General features: G+C 63.8%; 1 protein-coding gene across 2 annotated transcripts in view; it reads right to left on the bottom strand.

Annotated features, from left to right (window-relative positions):
* Nucleotides 1-21294, bottom strand: part of EPHB3 (EPH receptor B3) — a 28438-nt gene extending 7144 nt beyond the window's left edge. For both annotated transcript variants that reach the window (XM_075506970.1, XM_075506971.1), the window contains exons 1-3: nt 21100-21294; nt 7483-7547; nt 6437-7109 (exon numbers count right to left, since the gene is read on the bottom strand). In XM_075506970.1, coding sequence (XP_075363085.1) covers nt 6437-7109; nt 7483-7547; nt 21100-21196 — 835 coding nt within the window. In that variant the 5' untranslated portion in view covers nt 21197-21294. The remainder of the gene's footprint in view (nt 1-6436; nt 7110-7482; nt 7548-21099) is intronic.
* Nucleotides 21295-21631: the final 337 nt, after the last annotated feature.

Genomic DNA, 21631 nt, shown 5'->3' with positions numbered 1-21631 from the left:
ACCGACGGCCCCAGAGAAGGGCGCATCCTCCTCGCTGCGCCGGGGTTAGGGTAGATCCCAAGGGCACGTAACCCTCCCGCAGCCCTGTCCCACCTCCCACGCCTGTCGCACACCACCCCGTAAACAGGAGGAGGTTTCCTCGTGCTTCACGGGGCTGCAGCAAGCGGAAGTTTCCTGCTATGAGGCATTCCCCGACACCCGCCGTGGAAGTTTTCCAGCTGGTTGCAGCCCCACGTGTGGGGTGTGGAGCACTGCTGAGTCACATGCTGCCGGGCTGGGTCGGCCCCGTGGGGACCCCCACACAGCTTCGGGGTGCTGTCCTGGCCCCCGGTTTGCCCAGGCACCGAGCAGCAGCAGCAGCCCCAGGGGAGAAGCCCCGCTCCACTGCGGTGCTGCCGGGCAGGGGGACGCACGAGCAGCCCCGTCACGGGGGGAGGCACCCCGCTGCCGAGGAGGGGACCTGCGAACCGCAGGCTCTCCAGCCCCCGTGCCTGGATGGGTGGCAGGAGCTGCTTCCTGCTCCCAGGGCGCGAGCCTTCCGGCAAGGAGACTCCTCTTGGGTCAGAACAGGACTGACCACACGGCTCGACTCGCTCCAGCTCCTTGACCTGAGTTCACCCAGCCTCTGGGCCTGCCCTTTGGAAACGAAAGCTTAGCCCATCCCGATTGCGCAGGCTGGAGGGCAAAGGAGTGCGCGGACCTGCTCCTCTGCGAGCGATGGAAACCCCCGGCCAGCAGGTCCAGGGCTCCCATCCCCTCAGCCCGGGCCACCCTCACCACCACGAAATGCAAAGACGTGGACAGCAGATGCCCAGAGGTAGCGGAGCAGCCTCGGCACAGGCAGACCCACCCCAGCCGGAGTCCTGGGCGGTTCAAGCTGGGTGGATGCAGATTCACACATAAGGAACCAGATTGCTGAGGAATGAGATGACTGAAACCTCTTGGACAGGAACGCTCTGGGCTCAGAAAGCTGCCAAACATGCTTCGGTTATGGACAGGAGCCCAGATCCATCAGGGACAAAACCCCCTGAAATAACAGGCTTGTTGGGGGGAGAGCAAAGCTGGAGCAACCAGAGCTCGTGTGAAGCCGACAGCCCAAGCGCGGCATGGCAGCCGGGGACAGCGAGGTGCTCTGCAAAGGATGCGGGAGGGATGATGGCGCTTGGCCTCCTGCACGCTCAGCGCCAGCCGGTGCCTGGTGGGCTACAGGCACGGAGGGGACAGTGACCTCCCGTGCTCCCGGACACGGGAGGAAGGACAGGCAGAGCTGTCCTCGGGCAGCTGCCGGCCATCCCGCAGGAGTGCCCAGTGCAGGCAACAAGGGATGAAGGTCATTTCTTCGCACCCTCATGCCACCCTGGCAGGAGGGGGACAAGCCACATCCCAGCCCTGTTAAGCAGGGGAAGAGCAGGAGAGGGACCGAGGCCCAGATGCACTCCAGTGTTTAAGTTTCCAACTCCGCTTAATAAATCAGAGCATAAAGACCTCGGTGGCAGCGTGACAGCTCTCAGCCGCCACATTTGAAGGCTGTAACCGAGCTGAAAGCTGATCCCAGGTCCCTGGTGGATAAGCCGCTGTGTCATCTCTTCTCTGCAAGAAACTGCCTGTACAACCACCACTGTCTTGGCCAGCATGCCGGGGAATGAGACCGGGAGCTCCGGAGCGGGAACGTGACTCCATCCAGCCGGAGCCGGGGAGCCGGGCTCCCCTCTCCTCACCAAGAGGTTTGCATAAGCACTTTTCCTGCCGAAGCATCCTCAAATAAAATAACAACCCTGAACCTCCGCACACAGATCACATCTCCCGGTGCTGGGCTGCGGTCACCTCCGGGGAGAACATGACAGCCACTGACAGCCACAGGATAACAGGTCAGGGAACTGAAGCGGAGCTCCCCGGTCTGAAGAGGAGCCGCTGGTTTGATGGGAGGGAGACGCAGCCTGGCCTGACAGCAGGGATCGGCTGCGGAAGGGATTTATGTGGGGTGCGGGAGGGAGGGGGGCAGTAACGCAGCCCTGGGGCCGCTGCAAAACTGCCCCTGCACCCTCTGCCGGGCATCGCAGACCCGGCACGGCATGGCACGGCACTCACCGCCGGCCATCTGGCTGCTTCTGGCAGCCCCTCCGGGATTTTCAGCAGTTGCCCACCTGTGGGGCCTGATCCTGCCTCGCAGAGCTGCACTGCAGGGCTGGGGGAAGAGGAGAGCACTCTTCCCAAATACAATCCCCACCCCGGTGAATAAAATCCAAGGGAGGGAGCCGAAAAAAACACCGAAATAAAACCCTCCTGGCAGCAGCAGAGAGCAGTGACTCATCCCGCAGGCAGCCTCCATTACTGCACGGGATGCAGGCAAGCAGCAATGAACCCCGCGTGCATCCCCAAAACTTCGGGGTCCCCTCCCTTGGGAAAGGGAAGGAGGGATAGCCCACGGCACATTGGGAAATACCAGCCCCAAACTATCCTGTTTCAGGTCTCGACTGCTTTCCCATCCACACGATGCTATTCCAGCCCGGGCAGCATCCTTCCAGCTATTTCTCTCCCTGTAGGACTGAAGTAGAACGCCTCGCTTGAGCCTAGATAAATTAAACCGATCACATCCCTTTGTCCAGCAACCCTGTAATTTCTTTAAAGGCAGCAATCGAGTTTGCCTGGGACGATCTGTGCTTTATGAACCTGCACGGCTCGCTCCCTTCCCGCTTTCGTAAGCGGCTGCAGATGGATTAGAGCTGTGGAAGCAACAACCTGGCTATAGCTGAGGCGGTAACTCTCTTTTTAAGTCTCTCTTAAAAGGCACTTGATTTTTTTTTTTTTTTTTTAAATCACCCTTTGGGTGGAAATATTTCACGCTAGCGCAGTCCAAAAGTGAGTGGAGTAAATTTGAAGGGGAGAGAAGGGAAAGAGCCCTCGGGGGTTTGAACAGTGGCATCCAAAGAACAGGCGGGAAACCCTTTTTTTTTTTTTTTTTTTTTTAAAAGAAAAAAAAATTTTTTTTCTATAAGCAAAGCTGCTTCTCGAGCCACAGCGGGTCACAGGCAGGACGGCAGAGGCAGATTTCCTCGACCGTGTTACAAGTAACCCATTGTGGAGCTGCCTGGCTGTAAACCGGCAGCGCTCCCCTGCCTGCGCTGCTGAGCTGCCTTTGATCTGGCAGCCCGGGCAATTACTCGCAGGTAGTTTCACTTCCTGGGTTTCATGCAGCAAGCCCATGTTGCAATGCAAAGCTGCAAACAGTTGGCAAGTGCAATGCTTGCTTGGCGTTTTTTTTTTTTTTTTTTTTTTTAATTCGCGGTGATGTTTCCATTAGTCACTGATTGCAAGGAAAATTTATTTTTACAAAAAATTCAGATTTTGGCCCCAGCTTGACCTGCTATCGTCTACAGACTGTGCCCAAACAGACAGCGCCTGCTGCCAGCAGAAAAGGGTCATCAAAAAGGCTGAGAAATGGGTCTGAGGAGAGCGCGGTGTCACACTACACACTGTCTCCCCGTGTGTTTTTATGGTTTGGGTGTCCATCGACTGCACCACACAGCCTCGGTCCCCCTCCCGAGCGGGCACCGTGGCCCCTCTCCAGGACCCCTCATGGGCATCGAGGGGCACGTGAGGAGGGGGCTCGCTGCTAGCCCTGGCACAGAGGCCAGCCAGACCCCAAACCTTTCTGTCTTTGGGTGAAGCCAGCAACACGAGGGGTGCAAACCCCGGAAAATCCGGCGCGGGGAGCACACGCCCAGAAGCATTTTCGGGGAGGTGCTGCACGTCGAGGAGCCCCGCACGGCTCGAAGGCAACTCCTACCGCCTGCCTGCGCAATGCGGGGAGTGCCTTGACGCCAAATCCCCCGAACGGTTTGGGTGCCTGCAGACTAAAAGGAGCAGGGACGGGGGCTGCGGGGCTCGGGGTGCGAGGGGGCGAAGGCAGCGTACCCCTTCCCCGCGGAGGCACGTGGGAGCCTTCGTCCCCCTCCCCGGCCAGCAGCTCCTCTTCCTCCAGGGAGAGCTGCCTCTGCAGCTCTGTGTGGCGGGGAGTGTGTGGGAAGCGGCACAACCCCCAGAAGGGCCGTGTGCTAATTAAATAAAGATAATGAGGCTGAGAATGAGATGCCAAATCAATGCTGTGGCAACTCAGGACTAGAGCGCCAGATACCAGCCTGGCGTATCGCATTACAAAGCATGCCAAAGAAACTGCCTTCAGCCGGGCATCCCGCCCTCGCTCCCGAGGGACCGGGATACAAGCTGCATTGTAACAGGTCTGAATGCGGGGTCTAATCCTGGCTCTGGATGGAGATAAAGAGGAGGAGGAGGAGGAGGAGGAGATCTTCAAAGGCCACTGCAAGTCTGGGGAAAGGGGGAGATTTACAACAGGGCTTATCCCATCTAAGCAGTAACTGGGTATTGTTATTTATTAAAATGCCATCTGGCACTTCGGAGCGCTCCTTGCCTGCGCGGCGAAGCCTCGGCGGCTCCCCGGGGCAGGAGCGCCGAAACCCCAGCTCCGCGGGGCCACATCCGCACCTCTCCCCACACCGCGGGGCAGAGAGCCTTCTCGGCGGTGCTGGGCTGCCGAAACGGGGTAAGGGAACATTCAGCCGAGAGCAGAAAAGGGAGCTGTGGCTCCAGCTTCTCCCAGCCCTTCTTCAGCTGTTTCCACTTAAAACACACGATCAGATGGCGGAAAATCTGATCCTACAAGCGCAGCGCAACTTTCCCAGAGAAACGTGAGGACTCCGCCGCTTCTGCCCAGCGAGAGGGCAGGCTGCCGGATGGAGACGTGCCCGCGGCTCAGTGTGGCTTCCCTGTGCGCTAGGGAAGAAGCCGGGGCTTGTAGTGGGGGAAATTAAAGGCGCTGGGAGAGCCGCCGTGCGGGCGTCTGCCCGGCTGGGGGGATGCAGAGAAGGGACCTTGTCCTGGGCTGCAGCGATACCCTGAGGAGCCCTTGGTCCTGCATCAGGATGCCTGAGCTCAGCACAGCCTGGATGCTGGCTGGAAATGGTGTCACCTTGTGCCCAAACCCCTTTAGGAAAGAGCAAACAGCCCGTACGGTCTAAGACCTCCCAGCCCAAGCAAGAAGGAAACCAGCTCCCCCGGAGCGTGGACCCCAGTGCATGCTTTTAAGCGTGGGCTCCTTGCCCAGTGATGGATGCCTGGCACCGGTGTCTGTCTGCCCCAGGAGGAGCCAGATCGGCTGCTCACAAGACTGATGCAGGGGGCCGGGGCCACAAGCAACCTGCCCCCGAAGTCGGGGCTGTGCTGGCACCAACAGTGCTGGAGGCTCCGGTCCCCCAGCAGAGCTGCGGCCCCATGGAGGCTGAGCTCCCCCTGACCAGCCGCAGCGGCACGGCTGACAGCTACGCTGCTCCTAAAGCCAGCGGAGAGGCCAGCCTGGCCCAAGCCCCACGTCACGGGCCATCCCAAATCACATCGCCCCTGCCAAGAGCAAAGGGCCGGCGCCAAGCATCCCGTCATCGGCAAGCAGAAGGCATCCAGCGCTGGGGGCCCAGCCAGCGTCCCGCTCCCTGCGCAACGCCTCCAGCCAAGGGGAGCGGCAACCTTTCTGCCCTAAACCCCAGCCACCTCAGGGTAGCGTCCTGCGTGCCAGGGACGGCTCCCAGGGACAAAATCACCCCAAGGGAGAGCAACATCCATTTGGGCAGATTTTTCCTTACCAACACACCCCACCTGGGGTGAAACAGCAACACTAAAACTGTTGTGGGAGAGCACGGCAGCTGCAGGACCCACACAGGGCTATCCTGCTGCCCAGGGTGGCCCTCCATCCCCAGTATCTCTGTGTGCAGGATGCTCTTCCCTCCCCTCCGAGCAGGGACAGGGAGCTTCGGCTCCCCTGCCTTTGTGCCGCTCCCCACGCTCCCCATCGCAAGCCCTCAGCACTGGCAGGGGGAGCGAGCATCCGCATGGCTTCTCCCGCAGCCAGCGCAGCGGGGCCCCGCTCACTACCAGGGTTTCCGAGTGCCTCTGCACAAGCAGCGTGAAATCACGCTTGCCAGGAACAACTGCTTGCCCCAGCTACGAGCACCGCATGAGGGAGAGAGGGGAGACGCTGGACACGGCAGCAGGGGCAAGAGGGAGGTTTTGGTAATGCTCAGGGGCTTATATGTGCTGGATCCCTGCTGAGGACCATGCCTTGAGCCATCTCCTGGTGAGGAGATGCATCCTGCAGAGGATAGCACCGGCAGATGCTAACCAGCGTGTCACAGCAGGCACTGCGCTGGTCCAGACCACGAAGGCTTTAAGGCTTCCACATGCTGAGTCAAACTGCAGACCAGTCCTCTGAGATACCACCCTGCTCCGATACCACCCTGCTCCCTCCTCAGGGAGCCTGCCCAGCTCCCAAGCCTCCGAAAACAGACTGAGCTCAACGCAAAAGCACCTCCTCCGCATCAACGCGTCCGCGGGGACAAGAGCCACGGTCACTCCGCCACGCGCATACCTTGGCACTGGGTATCCTTCATCGTCGGCTCATATCCAGCAGCACATGTACACGCTCCCACGGGTACCATCCACTCGCCGTCGCCGTTGCAGTACAGCTTCAGGGGTACAGACACCTCCACCGCGTTGGGAATGCAGGTGCCTGGCGCGATGACCAGAGAGGTGGGCTCAGCCCCCGTTAAAGTCTCCGGGAAGATAGCAAAGCCAGCAATGGTGTTGGAGCATTTCTTGTAGAAAGCCCGGACGGAGATGAGGGACATGCAGGCTCCCAGGTCCTGGAAGGCCAGGTAAAAGCCATTCTTGGAGAGAGGGCCAAAGCTGCGCACCTTGGTGTTCACACGGCCAGACTCCAGCTTGGAGAAGCTCTCGTCCGGGGCAATTGTATCCACTTTGATATAGGGGTTCTCCATCCAGAAAGGGCTGTTTGCAGAGGCAGAATCTGTATCCGACTCGTAATAGAAGAGGTTAAATGTCTCTTTGCAGGAGCCGGGGATGTTGGGGATGCTGTTGCAGTCCCGCACGGTAAACTTCAGCTCCACGTAGACGCGCTGGACGTCCTGGCGCTGGATGAACTTGGTGCGAAGCCAGTTGTTCTGGTTGGCCTCCCGCACGTTGCACACCTGGTAGGTGCGGATGGGGTTCATGGCCTCGTCGTAACCGCTGACTTCTTCCCACTGTGAGCGAGAGGGAAGCGGGTTAGACCCCCAGCCGGGGAGATCAGTGCCACGGACATATCGCAAACGACATGGGGTGGGGGGGACCGGGCAACAGTCAACAGGGAAGAGAAGCAGCTGCACCTCCACCTGTCCCAACACTCCTGGTCATCAAGGTGACTAAGAGCAACCCGGGCCAGGGACCACGGCGCTCCCGCTCCGCCGGCACGGAGTCAGGAGGAGATGGTTTCACGAGGCGAGAGGATAAGCGCGGGGGGGGAGGGGGGAGATGCAGGCAGCTCCGCGAAGGCGCTGGCGATCAGCCCCGACTCCCGTGGGGCCGGGGCCAGCCATGCCCTTTGGAGGCTGGGACCAGGGCTGGCTCCAGACTTACCCCCGTCTCCGGATGAGTTGTCCATGCCAACTCAGAGGTCACCCACTTCGTGTCCATCAGGGTCTCTGGAGGGAGAAGGAGGAGAGAAAGAAGTAATTGGAGACGAATACCAAGATTAGAGGGAAAAAAACCAGGAAGAGTGGGGGAGAGGAGAGCCGAGGCTGACATTTCTGCGGAAAACAGCAACTTGGGGGGTGAGACATGGTGGGAGGAGGGGGGAGCGGCGCAGACAGACTCCAGATTTCTCTTCTCCTGTCAGGAGAACAGGAAGAGCGAGGCGTCCCCGGAGAGCCGCGCTGGAGCGGGGAAGCGGCAGGACGAGGAGCTGGCCAGGTGGCGAGGGGGGACGGGCTGCCACCCCCAGCCACCGGCGCGGCCAGCCGTGCCTCCCGGCCAGCGCGGGGGGTGCCAGAGGAGGGAGAGGGGGTGCCCCCATCCGCGCCCTCCCCCTCCGCTTTGGCAGGGCGAGTATTTACTGTGGCTGGGGTTGAAAGGGCCTGTTCCCATGACAGGGCGGTGCGGGCCAGGCAGGTTTATCCAGAGGAGGAGGGACTGGCAGGCTGCTCTCCCAGAGACGCCCCACATCACTTATTTTACAAGAGGGGAGAAGAATTTGACCGTCTGGCCAACATTCCTGGAGCAGACTACAAGACAAACCACCCCGGCAGCATTCCCCAAACAGCCCCAGCCCCAGCCTTGGGGGAGCGAGACGCTTGTCTGGGAAGAGCTGCAATTGCAGGCAGCTGTCGCTAATCCCGGGCAGAGCCGCGCGGCTCCGTGCGAGCACCACGCGCAAAAACCGGGAGCGAAACGCAAGGACGGAGTACAGTGACTTGCTCTGGGGCCAGTGCCAGCGGCCCCTCTGTGGGTGCTGGCTCTGCGACCCCCGCTCCAGGGATGGCCCCGTAGGCTGTCTGGAGTGGCGCAGGGACCCCTGGGGTCCTCCGGCCCCTCTCCTGCCCAGGGGGGTTTTGGGGTGGGGGGGGGTGCAAACAGCAGAGCTGGGCAACAGCCCCCTGCAGACCCTGGTGTGCTCAGAGGGGCTCCGGTGCCTGCCCCGAGCAGGGCCCAGGACCAGCTCCAAAATGCCTCCATGCTGAGGGCATCCCCCTCCCCAGCTGCAGGCACGGCCCCATCCCAGACCCCGCACAGCTCCCCAAGGACCGTCCATCCGTCCGTCCCTCAGCCCACCCAGGCCCGAGACGCAGGGCTCTCCGGCCCCCAGAGCTGGGAGCGGACTGGGAGCCGCTCGCTCTCAAAGGCCGGGGCACAGGACATGCCGGGGCAGCTCAGCCATGCCAGGCACCACGGCTCAGCCCCAGAAGCGAGAGGCAGTTTCAGCTTCTTTCCTTCCACCCCAGGAAAACCACAGGCTGACCCAGCCAGGGAGGAAGTGTGGAGGAGGAAGGAAATGTTCACGCATCGTAGGGTTTTGGATGAAGCCTGGCTGGAGGTAAACACCTTCCTCCTGCGTCCCACCCTGGGGAGACCCGCCAGCAGCTCCCGAGCCAGCACCCATGGACAGGCCAGGAGCGCAGGCTGCCAAGTGCCACCCCGGCACCGATAAACAAGCACATTCGGGGACACGTGGGCTTTCTGACCCGCCTCGCTGTTTGCCAGGATCCCAGCCCGCCCGGCGAGCCTGCTTCTTGCCCAGGCTGTGTGTATGGAGCAAACAAACACAGTCCCATCATGGGCTGGTGGCACTGGCAGAGGACATGGCACCGGGGACAGAGCGAGGAAAACCCCTCATGGTGCCAGCTCCCCAGCCGGGAGAGCGTCGGGGGGCAGCAGGAAGGACAAACTGACACTGGCTCTTCTTTGCACACAGAAGGAGCGCAGAGGTGGTTACTGGGCAGTCGTTATTTGCTGTTTCTCAAACCCACAAACTAGGGACATCCGGCAAAAACAGAGGGAGAGAAGGAAGGAGCCCTCTGCCAAGCGGGTAATGCAGGGGGACTCGTGACGAGGACGCCAGGGAGGCCGGGGCACAGGATGTGCAGGACGGGACTGGGCACCCATGGGGCAGCCTCTGCCCGGTCCCAAGGCACTGCAGCAAACCCCCATCCCTCTCCCCTCCCCTACAGCATCAGCTACAGACCGCCGGCAGGGGCCCAAGCGCGGCTCCGCACGGCCACGAGACCTCCCCGAGACGCTGCCGCGCTCCCCAGGCCCCTGCCCCGGGGTGGCTCCCAGAGAAGGCAGCCGGTGCCGGACCACGGGGGAGCAGGTCGCAGAGCGGGGCTGCCCGCACCTCTCCGAGGGACAGGCCCCGCGCCGGCTGCCCTAATAAGGGCACAGCGGTGCTGCGCGAGGGCCCAGGCACGCCGCGCCGCCGGCAGAGCAGAGCCAAGCGCGCGCTCGGCACTGACAGCGCGCCGGGCTGCCGAGTCCCGGCGCAGAGACCCCGCGCGGGCCCGGCCAGCGAAGGGTCCCGCTCCCGGCGCAGGCAGCTGGGTGGGTGTTTGTGCAGGAGGGCTGGACGCGGTGGGAGGAGTGGGGAAGGGGTGCCCTGTGTGCTCAGGGACGGGGCCGGTGCGGATGAGCGGCCGCAGCGGTGAGTCAGGCTGGGGAGATGGGAATCTGGGTGGCAGGGTGTGCCCGCGAGCGGGGCGGCGCGAGGATCCCGTGGCCAGCCACGGCAGAGCCGGGCCGGACCTGACCATGCGGGCATCCCCGCTCCCGGGGTGGGAGGGGAGCTTCGCTCCCCAAACCTGCCCAGGGCGTGCGGGAACACCCCTGCGCGCCAGCAGCCCCCACGCAGGCAGCGCTTGGCCTGCTGGCCTGGCCCCAGGACAGGGCACGTGGGCAGCCGTCTCCTCCGGCAGCACCCTTCCCCACGAGTGCCGGGCTGGGGCAGAGACGCAGCTCGGACAGGAGGCTCACTGCCTGCATCCTAATTTGGCAGCATCTGCCATCTGACCAGCAGAGGAGGGGAAAAAACCTGACAGAGCCAAGCCGGCCGCTGGCGCGAGAGCCACGTAAACTGCACAGAGAGAGCGGGGCGGGGAAATAATAAAAATAAAATCACCGAGCAACTTAGCTAAAGGAAACGGGCCGAGCGCAGAGGGCAGCAGGGGTTTCCTGCAGCTGCGGGAGTGAACGGGGCCAGGTAGGGTCAGCGGAGCTCCCCAGCCCCTCACAGCCCACCGCCCGTGAAGGTCACGGGCAGACGGCCCCGCAGGCTGCTGCACTGCGTGGTCCCGGGGCCGGCGGCAGCGTGCTGAGCCGAGCCGGCCGCAGCTGAGCTGCAGAAACTGCTCTTTGCCCTTAAAGCTGCTGCAGAGATTTCACGGCAGCCTGGCACTGAACCTGTGTCCTTTCTCCAGCAAACACCAGGGCACATCGAGCGCTGGCCCCCCCATGAAACGGACACATGCTAGTGCCCAGGGCTGGGGAGATGGACGAGCACCGGGTTTCAGTGGTTTGGGAGTAGCCAAATGCCCTCTCCCTCCTGCACGTGGTGCCAGAGGTGGGCTTGGAGGCAGCACTGGCCGTTTCCCGGCTCAGTTCAGGTTTGCAGGTGCTTCGGAGGGACGTGAACAGCGTCAGGGCTGGCCGAGCAGTGAGTCAAAGCCACCTCAATCCCGCACCGAGAGCCTGGTCCCATTAGTCAACGGGAAATTGGCTCCCAATTTCACCAGCTTGGGGAAGTCACCCTAAGGCTTGCTTTATCACTGTCTGCAGCACTGGGGAGTTGTCCTCTCCTTACCTCCAGCCGGGCAAAGGGAAGGGATGCTGCAGGAGCCTCACTATGCTCCAGCAAGTGCAGCAGGCCACGGTCAACCCCACATAAAAGCAGGATTTCCATGGCAGAGTGGGATCCCGGGGCAGGGAAAGAGCCTCACTCTTCGGACAGGGCTGTGAGCATGGCTCCTGCTATCTCCTCCCTGCCCTGCAAAAATCTCCTCCCAGGTGCACCCCAAGCTGCAAAGACTAGGGGTCCCCTGCCAGCAGCCCTCCCATCACCTCCACAGAGTCCCCAGCAGTTCGCTGGGTGTTTGAAGCCCTGGCAAGGACCCATCTGGAGCCAGGGACCTCTTCCTCCCTGCGCAGGGGCTCAGGAATGCGGCGTGCACGGTCTGAGGCCAGCGAAAACGTTTGAACTCCCCCCTCTAAGAGGCCCAGAGAGCCCGTCTCGCGCTGCTGAGCGGCAGACGCGCACGGCAGCGGCGGCTGAGCCAGAAGGGGGGGGGGGGGGGGGAGCAAAAAATCAAAATTCTTTCAAGATGAAGCCGCTGGGGAAGACTCAATTGTCTCCACCAACCAGCTCCGATTTGAACGCTCTCTCCTTTGAACATGGGGACTGCCGGCTTTTATCAGGATGCGCTGGCAAGGTAGGACGCCAGCTCCTTGCCCCGACGAGGAGAAGGCAACTCGCGCAAGTCCAGAGCATCCTGAAAGAAGGCAAGGGAGGAAAGTTAGTAAAGACGCCCACGCAGCCTCACCGCAAACAGAGGAACCTGTTCTGCAACGTGCCCATGCTCTCTGGGAGCTATGCACACCACAGCACCCTGTCTGCAGCAGCTCGGCGTGGGGCGAGCGGCTGGGCCAGGCCAGGCCACTCGCCCCACACCGAGCTGCTGCAGACAGCATCGATGGCTGGGCCATTTGCCCCAGGACATGGCTTGGCTTCCACTGTGGTGGCTGCTCACGGTGGTGCCGGATGCCTCTTCCCTCGCTGCCGTGCTCCTCTGGAAGGAAAGGCAGCTTGTTTAGGGATGCACTTTCAGTCTCGGTGACTGCCTGCTAGTCAAAAAGCCACCAAAAGGGGCATCTCCCCGCACATTTTTAATTTCCTCCTTGGTTTTGGAGATAATTACGGCAGGAGCGAGTGGCCTTGCGCGTTCCCCATTCAAGCACCTATCGGTACAATTAATCCCGGCACCGTTCTGAGCAGCGGCACAAAGGGCCTTTGGTGTAAGGTCCTTTATCTGGGAACAAAGAGCTGCCTGTGGGAGAGAACCTGAGGTTGCACTTTTCCCGCTGACGAGCGTTTCACATACACAAAAGCCGAGCCACACAGAGTGCCCTGCACCCGCGTCAGGTCTGGGAGACCCCATGATGCATTTTCCCGGAGCATGCTGCCCAGGCAGATCCCTCCTCCTCCTCCTCTGGGAGGGTCCTTCCCCCTCTGACCCCGGCTAAACGCTGTGGCTGTCCTCCTCCAAGGCCAGGGGACTCGCACATGCTGCCTGCAAGGGGAAAGCAGTCCCGTCCCGCTCAGCCCAAGGCAGAGCACGTGCTCCGCGGACGGGGCACCCTGTGGACAGCAGCTTCGGAGCTGTCGCGCTGGGAGGTTTCAGCACTCGGCGGCCCCTTGTGCCCAAGCTACGCTGCGGGGAGGGGAGGCTCTTGCTGACGCGGCCGAGAGCCAGGAGAGCAGCGAGGAAGACTGCGGCCAGGGAGGGAGGCAGGCAGCTGGCAGGGCACCCACGGGGCTGGCAGCACCCAGGGTGGGCCGGGGTACCCACGGCAGAGGTGCCAAGCACGGGGTTTGGGAGCCTGGCGAAGGTGCCGGCAGACGCTGTCTGCCAGCTCCCTCTGCAGGGACGGGGCTGGCAGCACTGCCGGCACGCTGCACAGCCCACGCACCCTCGTCCTCCCCCGGGAATCTCGTCTCTCCCGGGGACACCCACCATGCTGCCCAAGCGTCCGGTGCAAGGCCAGGGGGCTGTGCAGGATCCCACCCTCGCCCTCCCCGGCTGTCGGCTGTCGGGCCGGGCAGGCCAGGGGCGGTGCGGTTCAGCCCAAGGGCAGGGCTGGAGCGCTCCCTATCACCGCCCACGCTGGGAACCCATCCTTACGCCGAGCAGGGACGATGCGGGGCTGCCGTGGGAGCCGAGCCCCCACCGCGTCCCTCTCCCGGGGGACGCGGGGGCTCAGACCGCCCATGCCCACCAACACGCGCTTGCCCCAGGTCCGAGGTGAGCCGACGGCTTGACAATGAACTGGGAACAAAGGGAAGAGAGAAGGGGGGGGGGGGGGGGGGGGGGAGGAAAAAAAATATGGGGCCTGTATCACAGCTGTGGCCCTTCGTGCCAAGGGCGTTTGGCCCATCATCAAAGGGGATCGGATTTGCTGAGGCAAATGATGACACATCCACTTCAAGCGGGGCAGGTTCTGCCTGCTGCTGGAGGCGAGCCACCGGAGTGAAGAAGTACTGTGGGCACTTAATAATAGACTCATTATTTCTGCATTATGGCAGGGCCCAGAGGCCCCAACTGAGATTAAGGCCCCTTTGTACACATCACACACGCACGCACAAGGGCAGGCAGTCCCTGCCCCGGAGAGCTCGGCCGAGGATGGGCAGCACCACCGGTCCTGGCACCATTGCTGGTCCCGGCCCCACTGGCCCCACGGTAAGCTCACGGCAGAGCCTGAGATGCCAATTCCAAGGATGCTCCAAGGATGCATCCTCCATTTCCCAATCCCGCACTGGGGTATAACAACCTCACACGGGGAGACGGGAAGCCATTCCAAGCCATCGGCCAGCTGCATCTCCCTCACAGTCCCCCCACCCGACCCCAGTGCCCTGCACCTTCTGGATGGGCCAGATCCAGCTCCTGGATGACCGGGAGCTGCCTGGCACGCGGGACGGAGGGGGACGGGAGTGCTCCCTCCCTTCAGCCCTGCCCCGCCGCCCACCCGCCGGCCGCTAACTGGCTGAAGAGGGTTTTCCGGCCGCGTGCTCCTCGCCAGGAGCTGTTTCCTGATGGCCGCGAGACAGACTGAAGCATGTGAGAGAGGACAGGTGCCAGCTCTGTGAAAAGCAGATCAAGTGGCAGCACCCGGGATGCGGGGAGGGACGGGCGTTCGCTTCCTCCTGGTCACGCACCAGGTTGAGCCGGGGAGGGCAGATTTCTGCCATTTTGCAAGCAGGGCCACGCCAAGCCCGGCTCCAGCGCCCGCCGGCACCTACGCTGCATGCATCCCCCTCCAAAGCACGGTACTCGGAGCCCAGGGCTTCTGCAGGACGGCAGGCTCCTGCCCTGCAATCGCATGCCAAGGACACGTGCAGCCCGCTGTCCGAGCCCTGCCAGGTCCCGCTGCCAGGCCCCGGTCCTGCAGAAAGGCCGTACTGACGCCGGGAAAGGACGCGAGCCAGCTGCCCGAGTCCAGCCCTGCACTGCAATTACTGTTCTATTAATACCACGGGGATTTCGGATGTCAGAGCCCGGTGTGCCACGCTGGGGTCAGCTCGGCCGGGGAAGAGCTGCCATCCCTGCCCACGTGGTGGATGCGCCCCGGTGCTCGCTGCTTCGGCTTGCCCGGGGGGAAAAGCTGCTTTCGCTCTGCCAGGCTGCGGGCAAGGGGAATGGACAGACCCCACGGACAGCCTCTCAGCCCTGCCTGCTGCCAGACACCCTGCTGGCCTTAAAAATGACTGCTGCCCACTTGGGACGGGCACGTCCCTGCCTGGCCCAGGGGAAGGGGCTGCCCGCTGCAGCTCCCTGCCACGGGGACAACACGACCAGCCGCGCCGGGCGGGCAGGAGCTCTACAGCCAGCAGGCAGGAGAGATTTATAGGTCGCCGTCCGCAGCAGGAATGGCCATGCAGCCGCCCTCCGCTGCCACAGAAATAACTCATCCGACCGGGAGATGCCAGACCTATTCGAGCCACAAATGCCATCAACCAGGACGTAGGCAGCAAATCAGCCTGCAAAGCCTCCTTCGTTTCCAGGCCCTGCTATGACGGGGACGCTCCCGCCACCTCCCTCCATGTCCCCGTTGCCCTGTGGCCGTGGCTTCATGGGACAGGTGTCCCCACGGGGCCACCAGGCCGAGCCGGGCTGGCGCAGGTAGATGGAGAGCCCCAAAGTCCCTGGGGGAAGGAAGGGAATGCGGTCGGTGCTGCAGGCCTGCCTCCGCAGGGCAACCGTTTGCAGCAGGCTGAGATCCAAAGGGCCCCTCTCCCCCCTCCAGCTCCATTTTTTTCCAGGTTGTACTTTTGGAAAGAGCCCAGGGAAGGAGTAATGATATTTAAAAAAAAAAAAAAAAGAAAGAAACCACCCCCTCCCCAAAAAAGGTTACTTGCTGCACATCCAAAGGCTCGCCCCACAGACGGGGCGGCTCGGCTGCCAAGCTCCATCCCATCCCAGCAGCGCAGAGCAGGACTTTCTGCCAAGATCTCCCTCCTCTCTCCTGCCTGGGGCAGTTACCCAAATCTCTGCGCTGCTCTCCGCTCGCTTCCTCGGCTCTCCTAGAGCACCAAGCCCATCTGGAACTGCTTAAACCCAAATATCCCCCCCTCTTCCCCACCTCCCCCACCCCCAAAGTCAGATTCTTCCAGAGTTAAAACAAGCACAGAGTCAGGAGGGGGTGCCGGGCTGGGCTGACTCGCTCCTTCATTTCAGTTTAATTTCTGGGGAACTAGAATAAATCTGTTCCTGGCGATCGTTCAAGCCCTGCACATTTTTCTCATTAATAAAAAAAGGCCTTGGATCGCACGCCGCGTGTGCGTGCGCGCCCGCCGAGCACCCCCCCCTCCCCGCAGGGTCCCTCCTGCGCCCCAGCCCTCGCCGGGCAGGCGGCTGAGCACCCAAGGGACAAGCAGGACCAGCCCGGGGGGGCCGGTGTCCCCTCCCCGGGACGGGTTTTGGCAACCCCGCGCATCGGCCACACCTCGGAGAGGAACAGGGAGGCCCAAATCCCCCCCGCAGCTGCCGCCGCGCAGGAAAGCCCTGGGGAGGGCTCCCCTGGGAGGGGGCGTCCCCGCTGTCGTCGTGTCTGTCCCCCCCCCCGCTCCGGCATCGCAGCCCCCGCAGGGCCCCCAGGGCATTCCTGGGGAGGGGGCCGGGAAACAGGTGTTTGTCAACAGCTCCTGCCACACGCGTGAGAAACGCCAGGCCCCGACAGCACGGAGCTTAGCGACGGGCAAAAATAAAATAAAAAGATCCCCCCCAGCAATCCCCCCCCCCCCAGCCCGGGACCCCCGGCCAGCACGCGCTGGCACGTGCACCGAGAGCAGCCACGGGGCCGGCGCTCGGCCTTGCCGCCGCGCTCCTGCCTCTTCCCAAGATGGCTCCCTTTCCTCCTCAGAGGGGCGGCCATGCGAAGCCGGCTCTGGGCTCGCTCCCTCCTGCCTCGGGGAGCACGGGCCGGCAGGCTCAGCTGCGCTGAGGGGAAAGCGGGCGGCAGGGGAAGGCTGCAGCCCCTCTGGAAATGGCGGCCCTATGGGAAGGGGACGCAGCCCCGCTCCTGAGCTTGGCCCCACAAGGCCTCGATGGCTGCGCTGAGGGCAGGCGATGCAGAAGCCCAAGCGCGGGAGGACGAGGCCTCTCCAAGAGCACCAAGCCTGGCCCTCCGCAGGCAGGCTGCCCACTCGCCCTACAAAATGGCTCCCCACGAGGTCTGCACGGGGCTCGGCTCCACGAGGGGATGGCCCGCGCCCCGCCCCAGCCTGCGCACAGGACTGATTTTTGAGCAACAACAACAACAGAAAAAAACCACAACAAAAACCAACACGAATTCAAATGGGACCGTCCCAGCCAGGCGGGAGTGCCACTGCAAAAGGCTGCCGGGCCTTCAAGATGGCAGCTCGTCCCCGGGGGCGTGGGGCATGCCTGGCTCCCCGCAAGGGGCTTCACGGCCATGGAGGGGCACCCCCATCCCCACCGTCCCCCAAACGCTTTGCTGGGAACAAGAAGCGTTGTTCCAGAAGCGACGCCAACTCATTATGGCTTCAACCCCGGGGAAGCTCAGGGCGATGGCAGCCACCGGCTCCACTGCAGCCCATGGGGCCAGTCCCCCCCTTTCCCAGGGGGCTGCTCAGGGGGAAGCCGGCACCCACCCTGCCAGCCGGGAACGGGGATCCCAACCCTGGGGCCGCCTCGGCACCCTTCCCCCAGCGCGGCTCCCAGGCGGAGACGCTTAATCCCGACAAACCAGTTTGACTCAGCACAACAGGAACAGCTACAATTTTAAAAACATGCAAGTCTGTGATTCAGATTGCTCGGGCTGTTTTAATTAAACGCCAAGCTCCCCTGCTCCAGTGGCAGCAGCAAACGGCTCACGGAAAGAAAATGCAACAAACTGGTTTCCCCAAATATCTCTCACAGTAAGTCATCACAACAAAACAAGGAGTTTCGGTTCATTCCTTAAAAACCAGAGGCCGCTATTCCCAATCGCGAAGGCTGGCCGGGCACGGCCCCACAGCCTCACCGGCTGAGCCGTATGCCGGGGAGAAACACGGGGCTGCAAACGGACCCCGGTGCTGCAAGTTTTCCCTCTCCCCGGCTCTCCGCATGCTCTGCTTGACACAAAGGAAAGCCCTTCTTCTCCCCGCCTCGGGAGCACGGACAGGGCCGGCTTCCTCAAGCAGGGCTTTTAGTGAGGAACGGGAGATTTAATGAATCCAGCGAACACTGCGGAGCCCCACGACCCGCTTTCCCTCACAGCCCTACCCTGAGCATCAATAAAACAGCAGGGCTAACTTCCCCCCATCGCCCCGCCGAGAAACACGCCATTTCAGTGAAAAGTAATTAAACGGAAAGCAGATCTCCCTGCCAAGAAAATACCTGGCAGTTCCAGTACAGGGGTCAATTAAGCAGGGGTTTGCCAGTGCAGAGAGGAGCGTGATCAGCCTGCGTAACGGCCGGCGGGGGTCTGGGAGCTGCGAACGGGCAGAGCCCAGATGAGGAAAATCCCCCCTAGAAATCCTCCTGCTTCAGGGGAGTTTGGCTACCTCGCCAAAGCCCGAGCTGGCTCGGGGCTATGTGCAGCAATGCGATGCCTCTGCACGGGGGTTCGTGGTGGAGCATGTGGGAAACCCCAACTTTCAACGGAGTCCCATGCCCAGAGAGGCTGCTTGGGGCAGGAGCTGCCCGGCAAAGCGGTTCCTCCAGAGAGCAGGTCCCGGTCCCAGCCCACCCGCAGCCCCGGGGCAAGGGGCAGAGTGAGCCTGCGGCCATCCACGCTCCCTCCGGCCAGGGCGTTTTGAAGCCTGGGGTTTCATCCCTGGACGGTCGGCAAGGGCCTCGAACGCAGCACTCTCCCTGCACCATTTCACCGCGTCCGCTCCCCGCAGGGCCTCTGCTCCCACAGCCCCGCCGGGACAAACTCCTCAGCTCCAACCCCTGCGCCGGAGAAAGGATCCGCTGTTGCCCCTGGATAGAGCATTCCTTCTGCAGCCGGCCCGGGGACTGCTGAACCGGAGAAGAAAAACACATTGTGACTTCAAACAGACCCAGCGCACTTACAGGATCTAGAGAGAAACCATTTTCTCCTCGGCAGCACAAAGCCCTCACTGAGCTGCTGCCGAGCGCAGCTTTTCCCCTCCACCCCCATGGGGCCTTGGAAAGAAACCCAACTCTCCGCCATCCCCCCGGGAACGGGCAGTGTTGTCCAGCCTCGGAGGCCCCTGCCCTCCCGGCCGGGCACCGGCTGCAAGCCCAGCCCGTCATTCCCTCGGAGGGGACGGCAAGGTGGCCGGGTCCAGGGACCGCTTGCTGCCGTTGTCGTCTGCAGGACGTGTGTGCAGATTTATGGCCACGCCAGATTTATGATCAGCACTAAACTATCCGAACAAACGTGCACGCTAGGTTTACAGTAACCACCCGAACACGCCGGTCCCCATCAGGAAGCGGCCAGAAATGCCCAGCGCAGCAGAAGCGCGGGAGCTCGCTGACCCCGATGCAAGCAACGGCTTCCTAACGCTGGGCAAGGCAGAAACCTCTCCCGGCCCAACTGCAACTTTCCCGCCAGCTTGGACAAGAGCGAAGGAAAAAGAAAAAAAAAAACCCAACAAAAATAAAAGAAAATCCCAGGGCAATCAGGGCCAGCCCCAAAAACGCTGGGCGGCTGCCAGCCAGCCCCAAAGCAGTCTCATGGGGCTGGCACCCCAGCTGGGCCCTGACCTCCTCGGCCAGCACGTTCGGCCCCTGACCCCTCCGCACGCTCGGGAAGCTGAGAAAACCCGGCGACTCCTCAGCAGGAGCTGTTTATTTTCTGTCCATGCGGCTCCTCACACTGCTCCTTCCCCCAGCAGCGGCAGGGGAGGGTCCGGGGCTCCCTGCCTCCCCAGGGACTGGCGGGACAGTCCCCGGGCGGTACACACCGCTGCTGCCAGCCCCAGCGCTGGCCTTCCTTCCCCGGTTCCCAGACTGCTCCCTGCCCACAAGTTCATCCTCCTGCACCTCTCCAGCAGGCAGGGCTCCCCAGGGCTCTGCCCGGCGCGGCGGTCCCCGGGAGCTCCATCCCGAGAGGGCTGGGTGCAGGCAGGCTTCTCCCTCCCCTCCTGCCGCGGGGCTCCGGCTCAGCCCGGAGCTGACGGACCGAGCGGGCCCACAGCTCCGTTTCCTACAGCGTACAAAGGAGGATGATTTCTTATTTTTTTTTCCCCTTTAAAGGAAAAAACAAAAAAAATCGCAGGGAGGGAGGGTGCAAAGAAACACGGGCAACAAGCACCCCCCAAACTTTGTACAAAGCCCAAAGCCGGAGGAAACGTGTCCCCCCAACACACCGCAGCGGGGAAGGGCTCCTGCCCGCGGTCACCCCCCGGTGCCGCAGCCCCAAACCCCGCGCCGCGGGGCGACGACGGCGGAAGCCCGAGCACAGAACTGCCTCCCAGCACACAAAAGCCCCCGCCGCCCCCCGCCCGGGCGGAGGCACCGACAGCTCCTCTCCGCCCGGGGTTTCTCCCTTCGCTCCCTCCCTCCCCAGCCCCCTCCCGCCGCTCCGGCAGCGGGTTCGGTTACCGGACACCGGAGCGTCGCCGCCCCCGGCGCTCCCGGCCGGAGCCGCGCACAATGTGCCGAGACAAAAACCCGCCCGGGCCCCCTCCTCCTCCTGCTCCTGCCCGGTGCGAGCCGCCTCGCCCGCCCCGGGACGCCCCGGTGCCCCAGCGGGGCCAGGAGCCGCTTTTCTGGCTCAAAGCCGGGGGGCGACGGCGCTGCCCCGCGGACCGGGGTCCACCCTCCGAGGGGGAGACAGTTACCCCGCCTTTCATCGCCAACTCCACCGGAGCGCGGGGGGTTGCCCTCCTCCCCGCCTTCTCTCCCCCGCCGGCGGGGGCGGGCGAGCCGCGGAGCGCGGCCCCGCTCGGGGATGGATGCGGCACGCGTGGCCACTCGCCCCGGCGGTCCCACGCCGGAGCCTCGGGGGTTAAGGCGGCAGGCGCGGCGAGCCCTACCGGGGAAGGGATGGAGCCGGACACGGCACACGGACACTCCTCCGGCGGCCCCACCAGTTCTGGCACGCCGCGAGCTTCCACTGAAAGAAATATTAATTTTCCAGCCCTCTCGGTCGTGGCGAAAAGCCTCGGAACGTGAACCGGGTATCCAACGAGGCGCCGCTCCCTGCCAGCAGCCGCCGGCCGCGGCCGCCGCGCCTCGGCCGCGCCGGGCTCGGTTCCACGGGGCGTTGACTCTGAAACCTACTGAGAGCGGCTAAGCGCTGGGAACAGGGCTGGGGCGCGCTGCGGCGGCGAGCTCCCCGCGGGGTCAGCCGGGCGTCCGCGGCGCGGGCGTCGAGTCGAGCCGAGCCGAGCCGAGGCGAACCGGCGGCGGACGCCGACGAGGCCCGGTGGGCCTGGGACACCCCGGAGGGGTGCGCGCGTGTGTGGCGCGGTCGCACGGGCCCCGGTGCGGCGGGCGGGCACGCCCGCCCGGTACTCACCCTCCAGAGCGCGGCGGCCGCCGGGGAGCAGCAGGAGCAGCAGGAGGGGCAGCAGCGGCGGCGGCGGCGGGGGGGCCCCCGGGCGGGCCGCGGCCATGGCGGGGGGCGGTGCGGGCGGCCCCGCCGGGCAGTCCCGAGCTCGGCGCCACGCGCGGCTCCTCTCGCCGCCGCGCCACGCTCGCGCTCTGGCGCCGCCGCCGCCGCTGCGGCCGCTGAGCCGCGCGGGGCGGGGCCGGCCCGCCAATCAGCCCGCCCCTGGCAACCCGGCGCCCCTGGCGACGGCGAGCGCGGCGCCCATTGGGCGGCGGTGGGACGGGGGCGGAGCCTCCGCGGAAAGATGAATTGGAGGGGGCGGGCGCTGCCCGGCGCGCCCCCGGTGGCCCCGCCCCCCGGCGCGGGAGGCGCAGGGCGGGGAGCGCGCCCCACCCAGCGGCCGCCCGCGGAACTGGGCTCTTAAAGGGGCCGCGCTCCCGGCCGGCCCCGCAGCCCCAGGCCCGCCCTGCCCTGCCCCCCGCCGGGGGCGGGTGGGTGC

Source organism: Mycteria americana, chromosome 7 (genome assembly GCF_035582795.1).
Source record: "Mycteria americana isolate JAX WOST 10 ecotype Jacksonville Zoo and Gardens chromosome 7, USCA_MyAme_1.0, whole genome shotgun sequence".
Classification (NCBI taxonomy): Eukaryota; Metazoa; Chordata; class Aves; order Ciconiiformes; family Ciconiidae; genus Mycteria; species Mycteria americana.
The sequence above is the reverse complement of the archived record's forward strand: the minus strand, read 5'-3'. Positions and strand labels throughout refer to the sequence as shown.